This window comes from Pipistrellus kuhlii, unplaced genomic scaffold, assembly GCF_014108245.1.
Source record: "Pipistrellus kuhlii isolate mPipKuh1 unplaced genomic scaffold, mPipKuh1.p scaffold_m20_p_14, whole genome shotgun sequence".
Lineage (NCBI taxonomy): Eukaryota > Metazoa > Chordata > Mammalia > Chiroptera > Vespertilionidae > Pipistrellus > Pipistrellus kuhlii.
In genome coordinates this window covers 39572411-39587411 of record NW_023425449.1, presented here as the reverse complement: position 1 = coordinate 39587411, position 15001 = coordinate 39572411, and the positions used below count along the sequence as shown (strand labels likewise).

The following is a 15001-nucleotide window of genomic DNA, read 5'->3' as shown; positions in this document are numbered from 1 at the left end:
AGTGGGTCATTGGATTTTCCCACAGTGTCTGATGGACCTAGAATGGTGGTAAGCCTGAGCTCTTGCAACGTAAGTTAAAATAAAGTGATGGTCTTGGGTTGAAGAACCGGGGCACAAAGGTGGCTGCATGGTGTGGTGACAAGACCTGTGCATGGGTGTCGGTGTCAGTAGCTCAGGTGTCGCTGCCTCAGGGCCTCTGCCAGGAACCAGGCAGACAGGACCCCTGACCTGGTGCAGCTTAGCATCCCATGGGAGCACATGGCAGCCTGGAGGAGCAACCCAGAGAGAGGCCTGCCGTGAGGCCACGCCGGTCTCAGATGCACCGATGCAGAATGGATGGGCATGCTCTAGCAGCTGTGTGTGTGCAAGGGGCTTCAGGGTCTGCAGGGCAGTACATTCATGGAGCTGCTGTTCCAGAACCTCTAATTTGATCTTAAGTTTTTGGTGTTTTTTTTTTTTAATGTAAATGACTTTTACTATTGTATTTTCATAAAAATGATACATGAGCTTATTAACAACAACAACTAGGGACAGAGAGAAAAGTACAGACAGGAAAGCATTCCATTAGTCCAAATTTTCACTCCCAGAAACAGTCCATTTTACTGTTTGGTGGGTAATTTTTCAGACGTGTGCCTGCACGTGTTCAGACAGACTTGATTGCTAGAGAAAGGTATACATGGCACTTTTATAACAAGGTGCTCCATGCCCTGCATATTTTCAAAATAAAAATATATTTTACTTTCATTTAACAGAAAAATTGAAACTGAAGTAATACCAAAGAAATTGCTAACCTCCAGAGAATTGTTTCTGCACCGAAAGAAATAAGTTTCTCAGATATTATTCTTCGCTAGGGATGATTTTGCCCCTAAGAGGACATCTGGCATTGTCTGGACACATTTTGGCTGTCACAGCCAGCGATATCTGTGAATGTTCCTGGCATCTCGTGAGTACAGGTCCAGGATGCTGCTACACATCCTATGATGCACAGGACAGCCCCTTAAAAAAAGAATGGTTGGGCCCAAAATGTCATTAGTGGCATGGTTGAGAAACTGCTATAAGGGTAAGAAAAAGAGTATTGAAACCATTAGGAAGGTGAAATTATTAAGTTTTAGCTAAATTGCAGTTTCAGACTATTTTGATTGGGCCTGTGTATTGAAAGATGAGATGATTTACTTCATTATATAGTTTCTCCCTCCTGCCCCTTGACAACAAAATCAAGAGGTGGTCTGTGTTGTTTTTAACATAGCATTTATATTCCATCCTGCAACCAACACCCCCAGGTGTTCAGTGTTAGTTCTATATTTAAATGATTCAATGCCAAACAACACTTCTGTAACCATGGTTTCTGCTTCTCTGGGTTTGTTTGCATCGCCTGTTGGTTTGTTTTGCATCACCTATTGGTTGGTTGGCTACTGATCTGAATGTAAATGTCATGTGCAGGTGCAGGGAGGTGTCAGACCCGCACTGGTTTTGCCCTGGCAGAATTGTACCTGCAGGCTTGAGTTCATGTCTGAGTACCTTGCTTAGAAAAAGAGGAGGGGGCGCTGGCTGGTGTGGCTCAGTTGGTTGGGCATCATTCCTTGCACCAACAGGTTGCCAGTTGGATTCCCGGTCAGGACACATGCTGGGGTTCCCGGCTTGAGTCCCAGTAGGAGACATGCAGGAGGCAGCTGATGGATGTTTCACTTTCACATCAATGCTTCTCTTTCTTTCCTTCTCTCTTCCTCTCTCTCTGAAGATCAATACAAAAAATAAAAATAAAAAAAGAATAGTAGGGTGACATGATGTTTTCCCAGAATGCTGTGGGGATATGAAGCAGGTAGAGATAGAATTGAATTTGATGGGGTGTGGGGTGGGCTGCTGAAAGAAGGGAAGCTGTGGGTGAATGTGCTGGTTATCCTCAGTCCTTTGGAAAGACTTCCATGTGGAAGCTTGTGAACAAGAGGCTTTAGGGTTTAGATGGATTGTAAATTCATGGTGCTGTCCTTGCCAGAAGCTCTAATTTGATCTTACTTTTTTTTTTTTTTTAACGTAATGACTTTTATTGTCTTTGTAAAAATGATACATGGCCTTATTAAAAAACAAAACAAATGAAATCCAAACTATAGCCAGAGAGGAAAGTATGACCAAGAAAGCAACCCACTGTCTGAATCTTAGCTTCCAGAAATAGTCCATTTTAATATTGGGTAGACAAATATTAAACGTAACTGTGAAGTTGCCCAGAAGGATAGACTTAGGGCTGCGTGGATGTATGAGCCAGAGTGGGAGATACAGGCTGCCATGGGAGGGTGATGGTTGAAGTGTTCGGGAGGGGAGGGGGGGCAGGGGCACCTGTTGTACTTAGATGCTAGCTTCAAGCCATCCTCGGAGCAGCTATACTGTATGTGTGTAACTTCCCAACCTTGAGATTCTGACAGTGCTTCCCAATGGTCACCTGCCCCAGGAGGAGCCCAGTCCCTAGGGTTCCCTCCTCCCTACCGTTTGGAATAAGAGGGAGAACAGCCAGGGCCAAGATCAGGTGGAGAGAAAAGGAGGCTTTCTCAGGAAGTGCATTCCCAGGATATGCAGAATATTTAAGGCAGAGCCTTGACTATCCTGCACATCTTAAAACGTGGACCCGCCATCTATTGACTAAAAAAATGATGCATCACCGTACGTGCTAGATTCTGCCCAGCTTGTTCCGGCTGGTGTCTGCGGTGTTGACTCGATTGCAGGGCTGAGCACATTCTAACCCCATTCCGGGGCCAATACATTTGTCTGTCACCTGGGTAATAGGCCAGACTGCCCGGGAAGAGAGCATACACGGGAAGAGATTGTTTCTGTGGGGTCGGGATTGGGTGTTTGTGTTACTGTCTGGGTCACATGTCTGTCACGGCGTGATGTACTGATGGATGGCTTTGTTCTGTCGCAGGGGAGCTACCCGGTTTGGGAAGACTTCATAAACAAAGCGGGGAAACTGCAGTCCCAGCTTCGGTAAGTAGAAGCAGGTCTTCCTTCCCCAGAAAAATGGCAACGTCCTTACACAAAGGATGGGATGGGATGGCCCCAACATGCACACGTAACATCGGCTCTGCCTCCTCCACAGGAACTTGGAGAGTTGAATGGGGTATTATATGTAAAGTAATAACGGGCAGCCTTTATAGAGCACACTCACTATGTGCCGAGCATATGTTAACTTAATTAAATCTTAAAACCCCAAGAGCTAGGCGTAGCTGTTACCCCCGTTATACTGATGAGGAAACTGAGTCATGGATAAGCTGAATAACTTATCCGAAGTCACACAGCTAGTAAATGACAGGGATTTGAATTTACAGAGTTCGGCTCCAGAGTCCATTCTGCTTACTGCCTATTCGTATAATAAAGAGTTCAAAACTGGGTCTTGCCCATTATAGAATCCCATTTACATGAAATGTCTAGAAAAAGCAAATGTGTAGACACAGATGTAGATTGGTGGTTGCCTGGGGCCAGGAATGGAAAAGAAGACTGATGACAAATGGACATGAGGGACTTTTTTTTTTGGGGGGGGTGATGAAAATATTCCTAAAATTGGATTGCTTTTGGTTGTTTCATAACTCTAAATTTACTAAAAAATCATTGAGTCGTGTAGCTAACAGGGGTGAGTTTTTATGGTATACAAATTACGCCTCAGTAAAGCTGCTTCAGAAAAAACCGTAAGATTTAGTGATGATAATGCCCCAAGGGGCTGTTCTTATTGCTCCATCCTGTGCTTGTTCATGTATCGTCTGATAAGAAATAGGAAATATATCAACATCTTCTTGCTAAAACTGTATGCCCATCCACCCATGGGAAGAAGGGTTATTTTTGCACTTTGCTTGTGCTCCATGAAGGATGGGACCTTCAGAAAGCAATCAGTTTCATGGCCCTTGTTCATGGCATATAGGGATGACAGAGTTGGTTTGGATGTATGAGGATGGCATGATGCTCGTAACCTTTGCCTGTGGTCCCAGAGCTTTGGCCTCAGGGCAGGGCATGGCAGGGCCCCCTGGAGATCAGGAGAGAGGAACTCGGGAGAGGTGGATCTTTTCCCCCTTCATCCCTGCGCCTTCCTGCCTGAGGTTTCCACCCATGAGCCTGGGGTTTCCAGAGCCGTGAGTGGACCCCCAGGTGGACATTGGGCCTGGCTTACCACTCCTTCTCTAGTTGTCAAGTGCTTTCACATTTCTTTGCTTAAGAACTTCGTTACTTTCTGCTCCTCTGCTCAGAACCGCAGGACCCTTCTAGCTGTGCATTAGTTACATCTGCAGCCCATCCCCTTCCTCAGCCACTGCTATCATTTATTTCAAATAGGTTAGCTTCCCTCCTGGAGGTGTTGTGTAGTAAAACAATAAAGCACTCATGTTAACCTCTCCCCCGCCCCCCCACCCCCTACCAAAAGCATACTTTTTCTTATCTGGCCTCATTTAACTGTCTGGCAAGCTTTCAGGATGGACCTTGGAAAAGTTTCCCTTTCTTTTTACCGATGAGGAAGCAGAAGTTTCAAGTAAAAGATATGATTCAACATATACCGATATGATTCAACATATACCAAGTAAGACTTAGGAGCAATCTTATCTTACCGCCACTGGTACAAAGTACATTTTGTAGTTTTTGACAACACTTAGGCCTCCTGAGAGTGGGGACCATTTCATGACAGGGGCCTCACGCACATGGTGCTGTTGTCTGTATTTGAGAAAGGATGAAGAGAAGGCTAGAAGAGGCAAGTAGGCCTGGAGCACTGAAACACAAGAATCACTCCTTCCTGCTGCCCGGGGTGGCATGTTTGTCCTGTCCAATCGGAGAGACCCAAGAGGTCTCGTGACAACAGCAGCTACCGAGCTATGACTCACCGGGAGCCGTGGTTAAAGCTCTGAACGCGTCACCCTTGACCACCTCGTTTTCCGTGGAGCCCCGATGATGGGTGATGCGCCAGGCACCCGAGAGCGGGCTCATTAAATTTGGATGATCGGCATGGACTTGAATGAGAATAAATCCAGCCACCGTGTCAGATATTAATTGTGTGTCAGAATGAGCTATTTATAAATCCCAGGATGTTTGAGAAAGCTAACTTTTCCAGGGTTTGCATTGAATGTCAGATCTTTTAAAAATGCGCTTCCAAGTGGGATTTTTGACATTTTGGTTTTGTTCTTGTATGCCATTAAAAAAACAAAACAAAACTTGAGCAGAGCCTCGTTAGCATGGCTCAGTGGTTGAGTATCAACCTATGAACCTGGAGGTCACAATTTGATCCCTGGTCAGGACACATGCCTGGATTTCGGGCTTGGTCCCCAATGTGGGGTGTGCTGGAGGCAGCCCTGATCAATGCTTCTCTCTCATCATTGATGTTTCTAATCTCTCTCACCCTCTCCCTTTCCTCTTTTAAGTCAATGATATAAAAGTGGAGCAGAATGGAAAATATCAGGCCTGATTTTGAAGCAAGGCACTCAGGGACTGGTGCCCAATGTTCGAGACCACGCCGAGCGCTAGGAACCTTTGTTTCAGAGCCACTGTTTCATAGCTTATATTTAAAAGCCATTTCTTCTCTGTTTCTCCGTTTTGAACTCTTTCCTTTTTCATCTTTATTTTCATCTTCCTTCAGAACCATTGCATTCATTCACATTGCTAAGTCAAGACTGGATTCGTGTATAAAATACTTAGAACTACATCAGGCTAGAGCTGGATTGGAAAGTACACATCTTGGGGCTGGTGTGCTTGTTTGGGGGGATCCCCCATCTGCTCTTCCCTGAATGATGTCTCGGATCCCAGCTCCGGGAAGCGGAAGACCACAGGGCGCTCAGCGCATCTTATAGTGCTCAAGGGCATGTGGCGAATTCAAAATTATTTCTAGGCCAGCAGATGAGTGTAGTGACTTCTCCCTATTCTCAGCTGTTAGGACTTTAGAAGATGCAGTTAGGTAGCCTACGGTTGGAAAACTGTTTCACTGTGATGATGATTTAGGGGGAAGGTCACACAGCCAGGACCTTGATGTGTAGTGGGACCGGCCACCAGCCCCAGCTCTGGTCTGAACGTAGCTGGAAAGCCACCTTGTAGATGTGTTCGCCGTTTTCCCTTCTCTAGCACGAGCTACTTCCACTAGATGATCTCTGGCTAAGATTCCTACTCTAAAATTAATTTTCACTGGAACCCTTGGTAGTTTTTAATCATGTTTCTCTTTTCGGTAGAAACACCTGTCTTTCCCTCCTTTGTGAAATGTTACCAGGTAATAATTGTATAGGGCCAGGCAGGATGGGATGGGAGGAATGGCCGGCGTTTATTGCCTGGCACCGGGGCAGCTGGGTGTTATTGGGGCGGAGTTGGGAATAACATGAGGAGGAGGAGGAATGCCCCCTAAGAAAAAGGTGGGACCACCAAGCAGAAGGTTGTCCTTTGTCCTGAGAGTCACGTGCAGCCCTCTGCGGAGGCTTTCGCCCTTGAGCGGTAATGACATTCCTCATGCCTGTGTCATCTGTTTGTGTTTTAGGACGACAGTAGTAGCAGCAGCTGCCTTCTTGGACGCCTTTCAGAAAGTGGCCGACATGGCTACCAACACACGTGGTAAGCAGATGGAGGGCGGCTCCCGCCGGCGCTGCCTCCGGCTTTCAGGCTCTTTCCCTGGGGTGGCTTCTGGGAGGAGCCATCAGAGCGGACTCGGACTTAAAGTGTTGTTAATGCTGTGGGGTTCCACATAGTACATGTTTCAGAGTTCTCCACGGAACGATACACAAGAGAAGAAGGGAGAGTGGAGGGAAGGAGCCACTTTTCCTTTAAAAGAGGCAGGAGGTGTCTGGACCTGTGTCCCGGTCGCTTTACCGAAGGGCTGAATGCAGAGCCCTGAGCTGTGCGTTTGGGTGAAGTTCGCTTTTCCCTTTTCCCAAGGGTTGTCCTGAGGTTTTCCTCCTTCCCTCGGGGAACAGGCAGTGGGAAGCATAAACCGTTTACCTGGGTTCTGTACAACAGGGAACTCATGTGTAAGTGGTGTCTTATTGTTTTGTATTTGGGTCTCCCACATATGACTCCTTCATGTCCAAACCCACCAAAACATAGTGCCCAGAACATGGTGTTTACAGTATGTATATTCAATCAAGGGGAAAAAGCCTTTGGAAATAGTTGAATGGTTTCAGTGACCACTGAGTCACAGAAGACACATGAGAACATGTGAAAGTCACAAAGAAGAGAACGAATACTCCTGTATCCACCACCATTGTTAGAAACATGCCATCAGCTTCTCAGCCCACCAGAGAAACCCTGTTCAAAGTGGCGTGCCTTCTCCTTCCTCCCAGGCAGACAAGCACGCGTGTCTTTCATGGTCTGCTTGTGCCCTGGCAGCTACACGCTTGTTCTTGTCATTGTCAAGGTGACGTTGGAAAATGTGGGTGTTGCTCCCAGTTACACGAGAGCTTGGCTTCTCTAATGCACATTGGGGTAACCTCCGATGGGATTCACCGCTTACCATAGGAGCTCAGTGAAAAATATTTGGGCGAATGTGCAGCAAGCACACTTCTCATTCATTCCAGAAACCTGGAAACGGGTCCATGTCAGACCCTGTCATGGGGCCACACACATCAATGCATTGCTGTCCTGGTCCCGGAGGAGTTTGGGATTGCAGTACATGAATCGAGAATAGCAGTGGCAGAACAGCAGGCGGAGGTGGGTGGGGGGAGATATGAAAAAGAGAGTAATTGCCTCTGCTCAGGGAGATGAGGGCGGTCTCCAGGGGAGGGAATATTTCTCTTCATTTCCAAGATGTTTCAGAAGATTCCCTAGGAGAATGTGATGGCGCCCTCGGAGCAGAGGCGCCTTTGTCTGGTTTGCCGGCTCGATATGGGTCTTAACCACTGTGTTTGTTAAGCCCTTTAAAAAAAATATTACATAGTTCACAGGTATCCATGGTAGGAGCTAGAAAATGAAAATAGGAAGAAGAAGAGAACATCGAAGCCAGTCTTCACCATTGTTAGTGCTGTTGGGTCTGTTTTATAGCACTTCCTTCTATCTCACTGGGATGGGAACTGGACTTGTCATTTGTGTTGATGTCTTTCTAAACAGCCACCAGAATGTAGCTTTTTTTTTTTTTTTTTTAAGTTGCTTTACTGCTTTAAAGAACTTAGATATATGGCATTGCATTTTCAAGGCTCTGTGATTCTTAAGTTTTTATATTTTAATGTTTAATTATGGGATGGACCCTAAAGGATGAATGAGAGAGACATCCCCTGACTGCCTCTCATTTCCTGCAGTGGGAACCTGGCTGCCCCCCGGAGGGTTCTCAGTGGGAAATGGGAGGTCCTGTAAGTTCTCATGGTTGAAGGGAGGAAAAGCAGAGCAATTATTTGTGGGAAAAGAAACCAGAATAAGCTCTCTGCGGGTGTGATGGAGGGAGAGTAGGAACTTAGAGGTAATGTATTGGACAAAAAACAAATAATGTCACAGAAAACAGACTCTGCTTTGATATCTTTTTAAAGTCTTTGATTTCTGGTCATTTTTAGCGATTCCAGAATACTCCCCATCTGGCCATGTGCACCTGGGGTGGGGGGTAATAACCTTCTGTGGTATGTGGGAAGGTGAGGACTCTCGTGTGACCTAAAAAGTGTCTGGTTGAGAGAAATATATTTCATGGAGATGACAAGAGAGAAACTTGAACACAGTGCACTTCTTGTATGTTCAGTAAGCATCAGAAGTGATTTTTATGAAGTTGAAGTTTACTTAAAATTGAAAAATATAGAATATGCTCTTGAGTTAAAAAAAAAAATTATGTAACAAAATATAGAAAATTAAACCCGCTCTCCCAGTACCCTTTGCTGGGACTGGGTTTAGTGTTATGTACTGATCTTTTTGCATACGTAAACACATCTGGGAAGGGAAAAAGCTAGTTGCAGGGTAATATGTCAAATGATATATAAAATAAAGTATGGCTGTATGATCTTTTCCCAAAGGTAGCCCATAAGAAACATCATCCCTGTGCTTTTCCACCCCAATCTAGGGTTGTGATCTTTTGAGTCATCAGCTGTAGTTGACCATGTTCTTTCTAGTGGTCAGATGGAATTTCACTGTCCAGATGTAGCACAGTATAATCACTCTTCTATCGAGGGATATTTAGATTATCTCCATGTATTTGTTATTACAAGCTATGCTGCAGTTAATGCCCATGTCTGCATCCTTTTGGAGATCTGTGCGTGATCTATTTTTAATGACGTATGCATCACCAAGGAAACGATGAATCGGTAGAAATGCTTCAAGCTGTTTTGGTCAGCAGTAAATACATATTTGGGCTCAAGGTCATGACAGGCTGTAACTCTACAGTTGGCAGTTTGATATCTACCCTCTACTGAAAGCCCAGTGTTTTGCTTAGAGCCTGGGACTGTCTTTTTCTCTTTATCCTCACCCAAGAATATTTTTTCCATTGACTTTTTGAGAGAGAATGGAGGGGATAGTGGAGAGGGAAAGAGAGAGAGAGAGAAAGAGAGAGAGAGAGAGAGAGAGAGAGAGAGAGAGAGAGAGATTGAGAAACATCAGTGTGACAGAGACACATGGATTAGTTGCCTCTGCACTGTTCCTGGTAACCAAGGTAACATGCCCTTGACTGGGAATCCAACCCATTACTGTTCGTTGTGTGTGGGCCTATGCTCTGACCACTGAGCAAACTGTCCAGGGCCATAAATGTCTTGCTTGAATCTTCCTTGGTGGAGGTGACAAGGGAATAGCATTTATTCTTAAGTGCATCTCATGTTGGGCCAATGTCTATCCAGAATTTCAAGCTAACAGATCTCTGGTTTCCAAACGTTAGTATTCCATATTGTTTACCAAAGGAAACAGCTCTGAAAGGTCTTTGTCCTTTTTTGCAAATATTTTACAGTAGCTGTTAATACAATTTATTTAGAAACAAATTTTAAAGCTAGTCACCGTAAGAGCAAAATCGTTCTAATCTCTATGTAACTTGTTAAATGGGATGTGGAAATATATCCGAACTCTGTTTTGTTTTATTTAAAAAGAAAAATAGGACAAGATGCTCTTACGATGTGTGTACTTAGATTAATAATTAAACTATAATGGGACTTGGGCATTTATTAGCTGCAGAAGACATGGCACAGTTCCACATTTTATTGATTTTGCCAACCTATGTTTCATATGGAAGTGCACCCCTTTCTGTGCTTCTGACCACGAAGGATTAGTGGCTGGGCCTTCGATATACTTAGGACTTTTGGGGCAGCATCACCATCTCCTCATCCAGGAGGGGAGCTGAGAAATGTTTGAACGGACTGCCACGCAGTTGTCGGGTTACTTCACAAAACAGACAGTGAACTAAGCAGGGTTCCTCGGCCCTCTACAGCGGAGGTGCCTGTTTCTGGGACCAGCATCCCCACTCGGTGAGCACGTGTCCATGCACACCAGGCCGGGCTCTCCGTGTCCGCGGAAGGCAGGCGTGCTGAGCGATGGAATGCTCTGTCTCACTCAGCACTGGCCCTGCCTGCGTGGCTGCGGCGTCCCTGCCGAGGTTAGGAAGGCCCGTTGAGGAGCATGATGCTGTGTGACTTGCAGTCTTGGCCGCCTCTTTGTGCCTCTGTTATTACTCCAAAGCTCTGATGGGCCGTGTCGGGGATGTTTAGATGATGACACACCGAACCCATAAGAAGGGCTTTAAGATCATAAAAGGAAGGAAATGGATCTCCAGCAGACGAGGTCATCTGTAACGTCCCAAACCCTTTACACGTCACTTTAAAAAACGGGCGGTGGTTGGAGACTTGAGAGTGATGGCGAACCTATTGGACACGCAACGCGGGCTGGGCTCTGTCCTGTGTGCGTTACGTGCACTGAGTCTTCTTATTTTAACAGCCCCAGGAGGTAGGCGCTCATGACCTTCATTTCAGGTGGTGAGATGGAGGCAAAGAGAGTTTCCATAAACTGACCACGGTCGTGTGGCAGGTAAATGGTGAAGCTGGAGTCCGGCCCACAGCCTAGAACTGAACCACTAAGTTATGACTCCTTGTGTAAGCAGCTCCTGGATTTAGTACATGTTTGTTATTTGCTTAAAAGTTACCGCTCCTGATCGGATTTAAAAAAAAAACAATCCGTATTTCCCCGGGGAGTAACGTCCAGCTTGGGAGCTGGGATGCCTGCGTTTGTCTCCTGGCTGTGTGGCTCCAGGTAATTTTATTTCACTTCTCTGGGCTCTCATTCTTTCACCTGTAGCTGGGGTTTTCTCAGGACATAGGGCTCTAGGATCCTGCCCTATTAAATCCACAAAACGTGAAGGAATCCGGGCTGTCTGAATTTTCTAAGTTAACTTCAGAGTCTGCTCTGGAGACAAGGGGAGTGCAGGAAGCACAGTGAGGCAGAGGATAACGGAGGGGAGGGGGCTGGTTGGGGGGGAAGAATGGGAACGACATCTGGGCGTTTGGGGTGACCTGAGCTTGAAAGAGGCTCCCGCTCAGCCATGTGCCTGAGGAGGGCCGTGCGAACTTGTAAGACGGCCACTGAGGTCCAGGCGTGGGCGTTAACCAGTGGGCCTGGATCGCCCAGGTTCTGTGCATCGGTGAAGAAAACCCCTGTGGCTCACGTTGGATAAAGCAGTCTTGGTCCTTAAAAGCATGTTCCGTGCTTTTAGTGTAGATTTTGTTACATGTTATGGTCTTTAGATCTGGCTGCGTGGATGAGACTTAAATTTGTTTTAAGGTACAGATTTCAGGGCCCGGCCTCGTACCTATGGAATCAGAATAATGGGGGTGTGGAGCGCCCTGGGAGGATAAGGCCACATCTTGCCACAACCCACCTGTCCAGTGACATCGCCGCCCATGGCTGGCAGTTCCACCCACAAAGAAATGCTCACTCTTCCCTGAAATCCTTAACACCTTTCATCTCTGCCCAGTCAGCGTGGCTCAGTGCTGGAGCGTTGACCTATGAACCAGGAGGTCACCGTTTGATTCCCGGTCGGGGCACATGCCTGGGTTGTGGGCTCGGATGCCCATTGTTCGTGCTCTCTCTCCCTCTCCTCTCTCCTCTCTCTCCCTCTCCTCTCTCTCCCTCTCCCTCTCCCTCCCCTCTCCTCTCCCTCTCCTTCCCCTCCCCCTCCCCTCCCCCTCCCCCTCCCCCCCTCCCCCTCCCCCTCCCCCCTCCCCCTCCCCCTCCCCATCCCCCCCCCCCCCTCCCCCTCCCCCCCCCTCCCCCCTCCCCCCCTCCCCCTCTCCCCCTCTCCCCTCTCTCCCTCTCTCTCTCTCCCTCTCTGAAACAAGAAGAACATATATTTAAAAAAGGAGAAAACAGTTCATCTCTTTCCGCTTGCACATGTGCATTCCAGACCTGGAACGCCCTTCCCAGCCCCGCTCCCCCTTCCCTCTCCCGCTTCTGCCCCCTTTAGATGCTCAGGATCTGCTGCTTGCTTTCCAAGAGCCGGGTAAGGAGTCCTATGGCCTGTGAAACGTTTGCCCCTCTTTCCCAAGGGAAGCGGTTTCCGGGCTCAGGGCCTTCCTCTCACCTCACTCCCTGTGGGGTCACCGCCTTCCCCAGAGGCTGCAGACCCTCCAGGACAGGGGCTGCCCTACTCCCCTCCGAGGGACCCGCTACCCAAATGCGAAGTCTCTGGCATGTGGCAGGATGTCGGCAGGCGGCGTTTGCGCACAGCACCAGGCAGGCCTGGGTGAGGAAGGCTGTCGTTTCTGGGGACAAGGTGCTGCTGGGATGGAGCCTTCTCCAAGATTCCACTTGGGATGTCAGAACTTGTATCTTGGGGGCTCTCCCTGAGACTGAGCCTCTGGTAGGATGTGTGACTTCCTACTTCATGTGCCTGAAGAGGGCTCAGCATCCCATGACAAGGCCCTGGGAAGGGGCCGTGGTAAAAGGTGCTGCCTGCTATGGCGGGTGGGGGAGGGGAACAGGGAGGGAACCTTCCCTTCTAGGGGGAGGGAGGGGAGGTACAGTGAGGTGGTTTCCAAGAGGCAGCCAGACTGGTTTTGTTTGCCCCCCAGTTCTATTTCAACCAGGTGGTTTCAGGACCCATCAGTGCTCAAGTCCTGAGCTCTCTTTCATGGCATTAGAGCCATATTATTTCTACCTAGGAGGCTACTTAGCCACAAAACTGAGAGAGAGAAAAAGTTAATTATTTAAAAACGTCTTTAAAAAGCTCCTTCTCACAGGCCTAGAACTGAATACTTCTTAAATATAACCTTAAAGGAGCACAGCCACATTCACTCATTCCATTAAAAATAAAAAGGTGCAGAACTGCTGCCTGCGAACCTGTGGGTGTGGCTGTGGGTCACAGGCTGGCTTTGAGCTCTCACAGGCCAATCTGGGGTCCTGAGATAGTTTGGTTATTGTCCCGAGAATTCTTACAGGAAAAATAAGAATTTGGGAGTAGATTGAGAAATAAGCTCAGTTATAGCCCTAGCTGGTTTGGCTCAGGGGACAGAGCGGGGGGCCCTCGACTGAAGAGTCAGGAGTTCAATTTGGGTCAAGGGCAGGTATCTCGTTTGCAGGCTAGATCCCCGCCCTGGTCAGGTCTGTCTGTCTGTCTCTGTCTCTGTCTCTGTCTCCCCCCCCCCCCCCCCCCACTCCTTTCCACTGGAAACATCAATGAAAAAATTTCGAGGTGGGGATTAACAGAGAAAAAACAAATGAGAAGAAATAAGCTCAGTAAGTTTTCTTTAACAGCTGAGCTTTTTGTTTTGAAAGATTCGAGGTTCAGTGTATTAATTTTTCTGATGAACTTAATTCCAACCAAGACTTTACAGGTAATAGGAGGAGAAGAAGGAATGGAGCGGAAAGCATCCCCTGTCGCCTGGAGAAGCTTATGGACAATTGGCCCAGGGTGATTTCCCTCAGAGCCTGTGCATAGCTGTTGTGGGCACTCTAAACCTCAGCTCCGATGTCCCGGAGCCGGACACCTCTCCAAGCCCAGGAGACAGATGCTGATTTGTGAAAAAGTGTATAAACGGAAGCACATCCTAGCTTGCTCGCACCTGTATTCTCTAACATTGTAATACATAATACATGCATCCAGGCATGCAGTTTAAAAAAATATATATTTTATTGATATTTTACAGAGAGGAAGAGAGAGGGATAGAGAGTTAGAAACATTGATGATAGAGAATCATTGATCAGCTGCCTCTTGCATACCCACTACTGGGGATGTGCCCGCAACCAAGGTACATGCCCTTGACTGGAATCGAACCTAGGACCTTTCAGTCTGCAGGCCGACGCTCTATCCACTGAGTCAAACCGGTTTCGGCCAGGCATGCAGTTTTTTTGTTTGTTTGTTTTTTATTTTGTTGTTTTTTTTTAATATCTTCCAGTGAGGATTTTTAAAATATATATATATATTTTATTGATTTTTTACAGAGAGGAAGGGAGAGAGATAGAGAGCCAGAAACGTCGATAAAAGAGAAACATTGACCAGCCGCCTCCTGCACATCCCCCACTGGGGATGTGCCCGCAGTCAACGTACATGCCCTCGGCCAGGCATGCAGTTTTGACAGTGACCTAGAATCTCTCAATTGCCTTTCTTTTGGGGACTTTGAACTTGACCTCTTGATTTGATTCGCATGAATTATGCTGAGGAAGCCCTAAGCAAATTTTGCTCTGCTGGTAATTCATTTTGAAAATTCTCATTGCTGTACTACTGTAGGTGGGTGTGAGAGTAGGAACAAAGCTGTGAGACATAAAAACATTTGTAGTTGGTTAAAGTGGGAAATCGGCCGGCCAAGGTGAAGTTATCTTCCTCCCATATTTCTGTTTATCCTTATTCCCCACCCTTCCCCCCTACCCCCTCCCTGCCCCATCCCCTCCTCTTGACTTGCAGGCCTTCCTCAGGACTTGACAGCTCCAGTGTGTGCTGTGTGAGTGACCTCAGGCCAGTCCTGACCTCGTGAGGCTTTTAGGCTGAGCCAGGCATCCTGTGTGATAGAATGGCCTGTAATATGGAAATGCTACACATTTTTTGCTATTTAACGTGGGAGCCACTAGCTTCTTGGGTTTACTGGGCACTGGAAATGTGGCCCGTGTAGCCGAGGAACTGATTTTC

At 47.1% G+C, this 15001-nt stretch overlaps 1 protein-coding gene across 23 annotated transcripts in view; it reads left to right on the top strand.

Moving 5' to 3' along the window:
- Positions 1-15001, top strand: part of MTSS1 (MTSS I-BAR domain containing 1) — a 125670-nt gene that overhangs the window by 23178 nt on the left and 87491 nt on the right. For 22 of the 23 annotated variants that reach the window (XM_045581515.1, XM_036437219.2, XM_045581514.1 and 19 more), the window contains exons 2-3: positions 2912-2973; positions 6479-6552. The exons of the other annotated variant lie outside the window; for it this stretch is intronic. In XM_045581515.1, coding sequence (XP_045437471.1) covers positions 2912-2973; positions 6479-6552 — 136 coding nt within the window. The remainder of the gene's footprint in view (positions 1-2911; positions 2974-6478; positions 6553-15001) is intronic. 23 annotated transcript variants of the gene reach the window in all.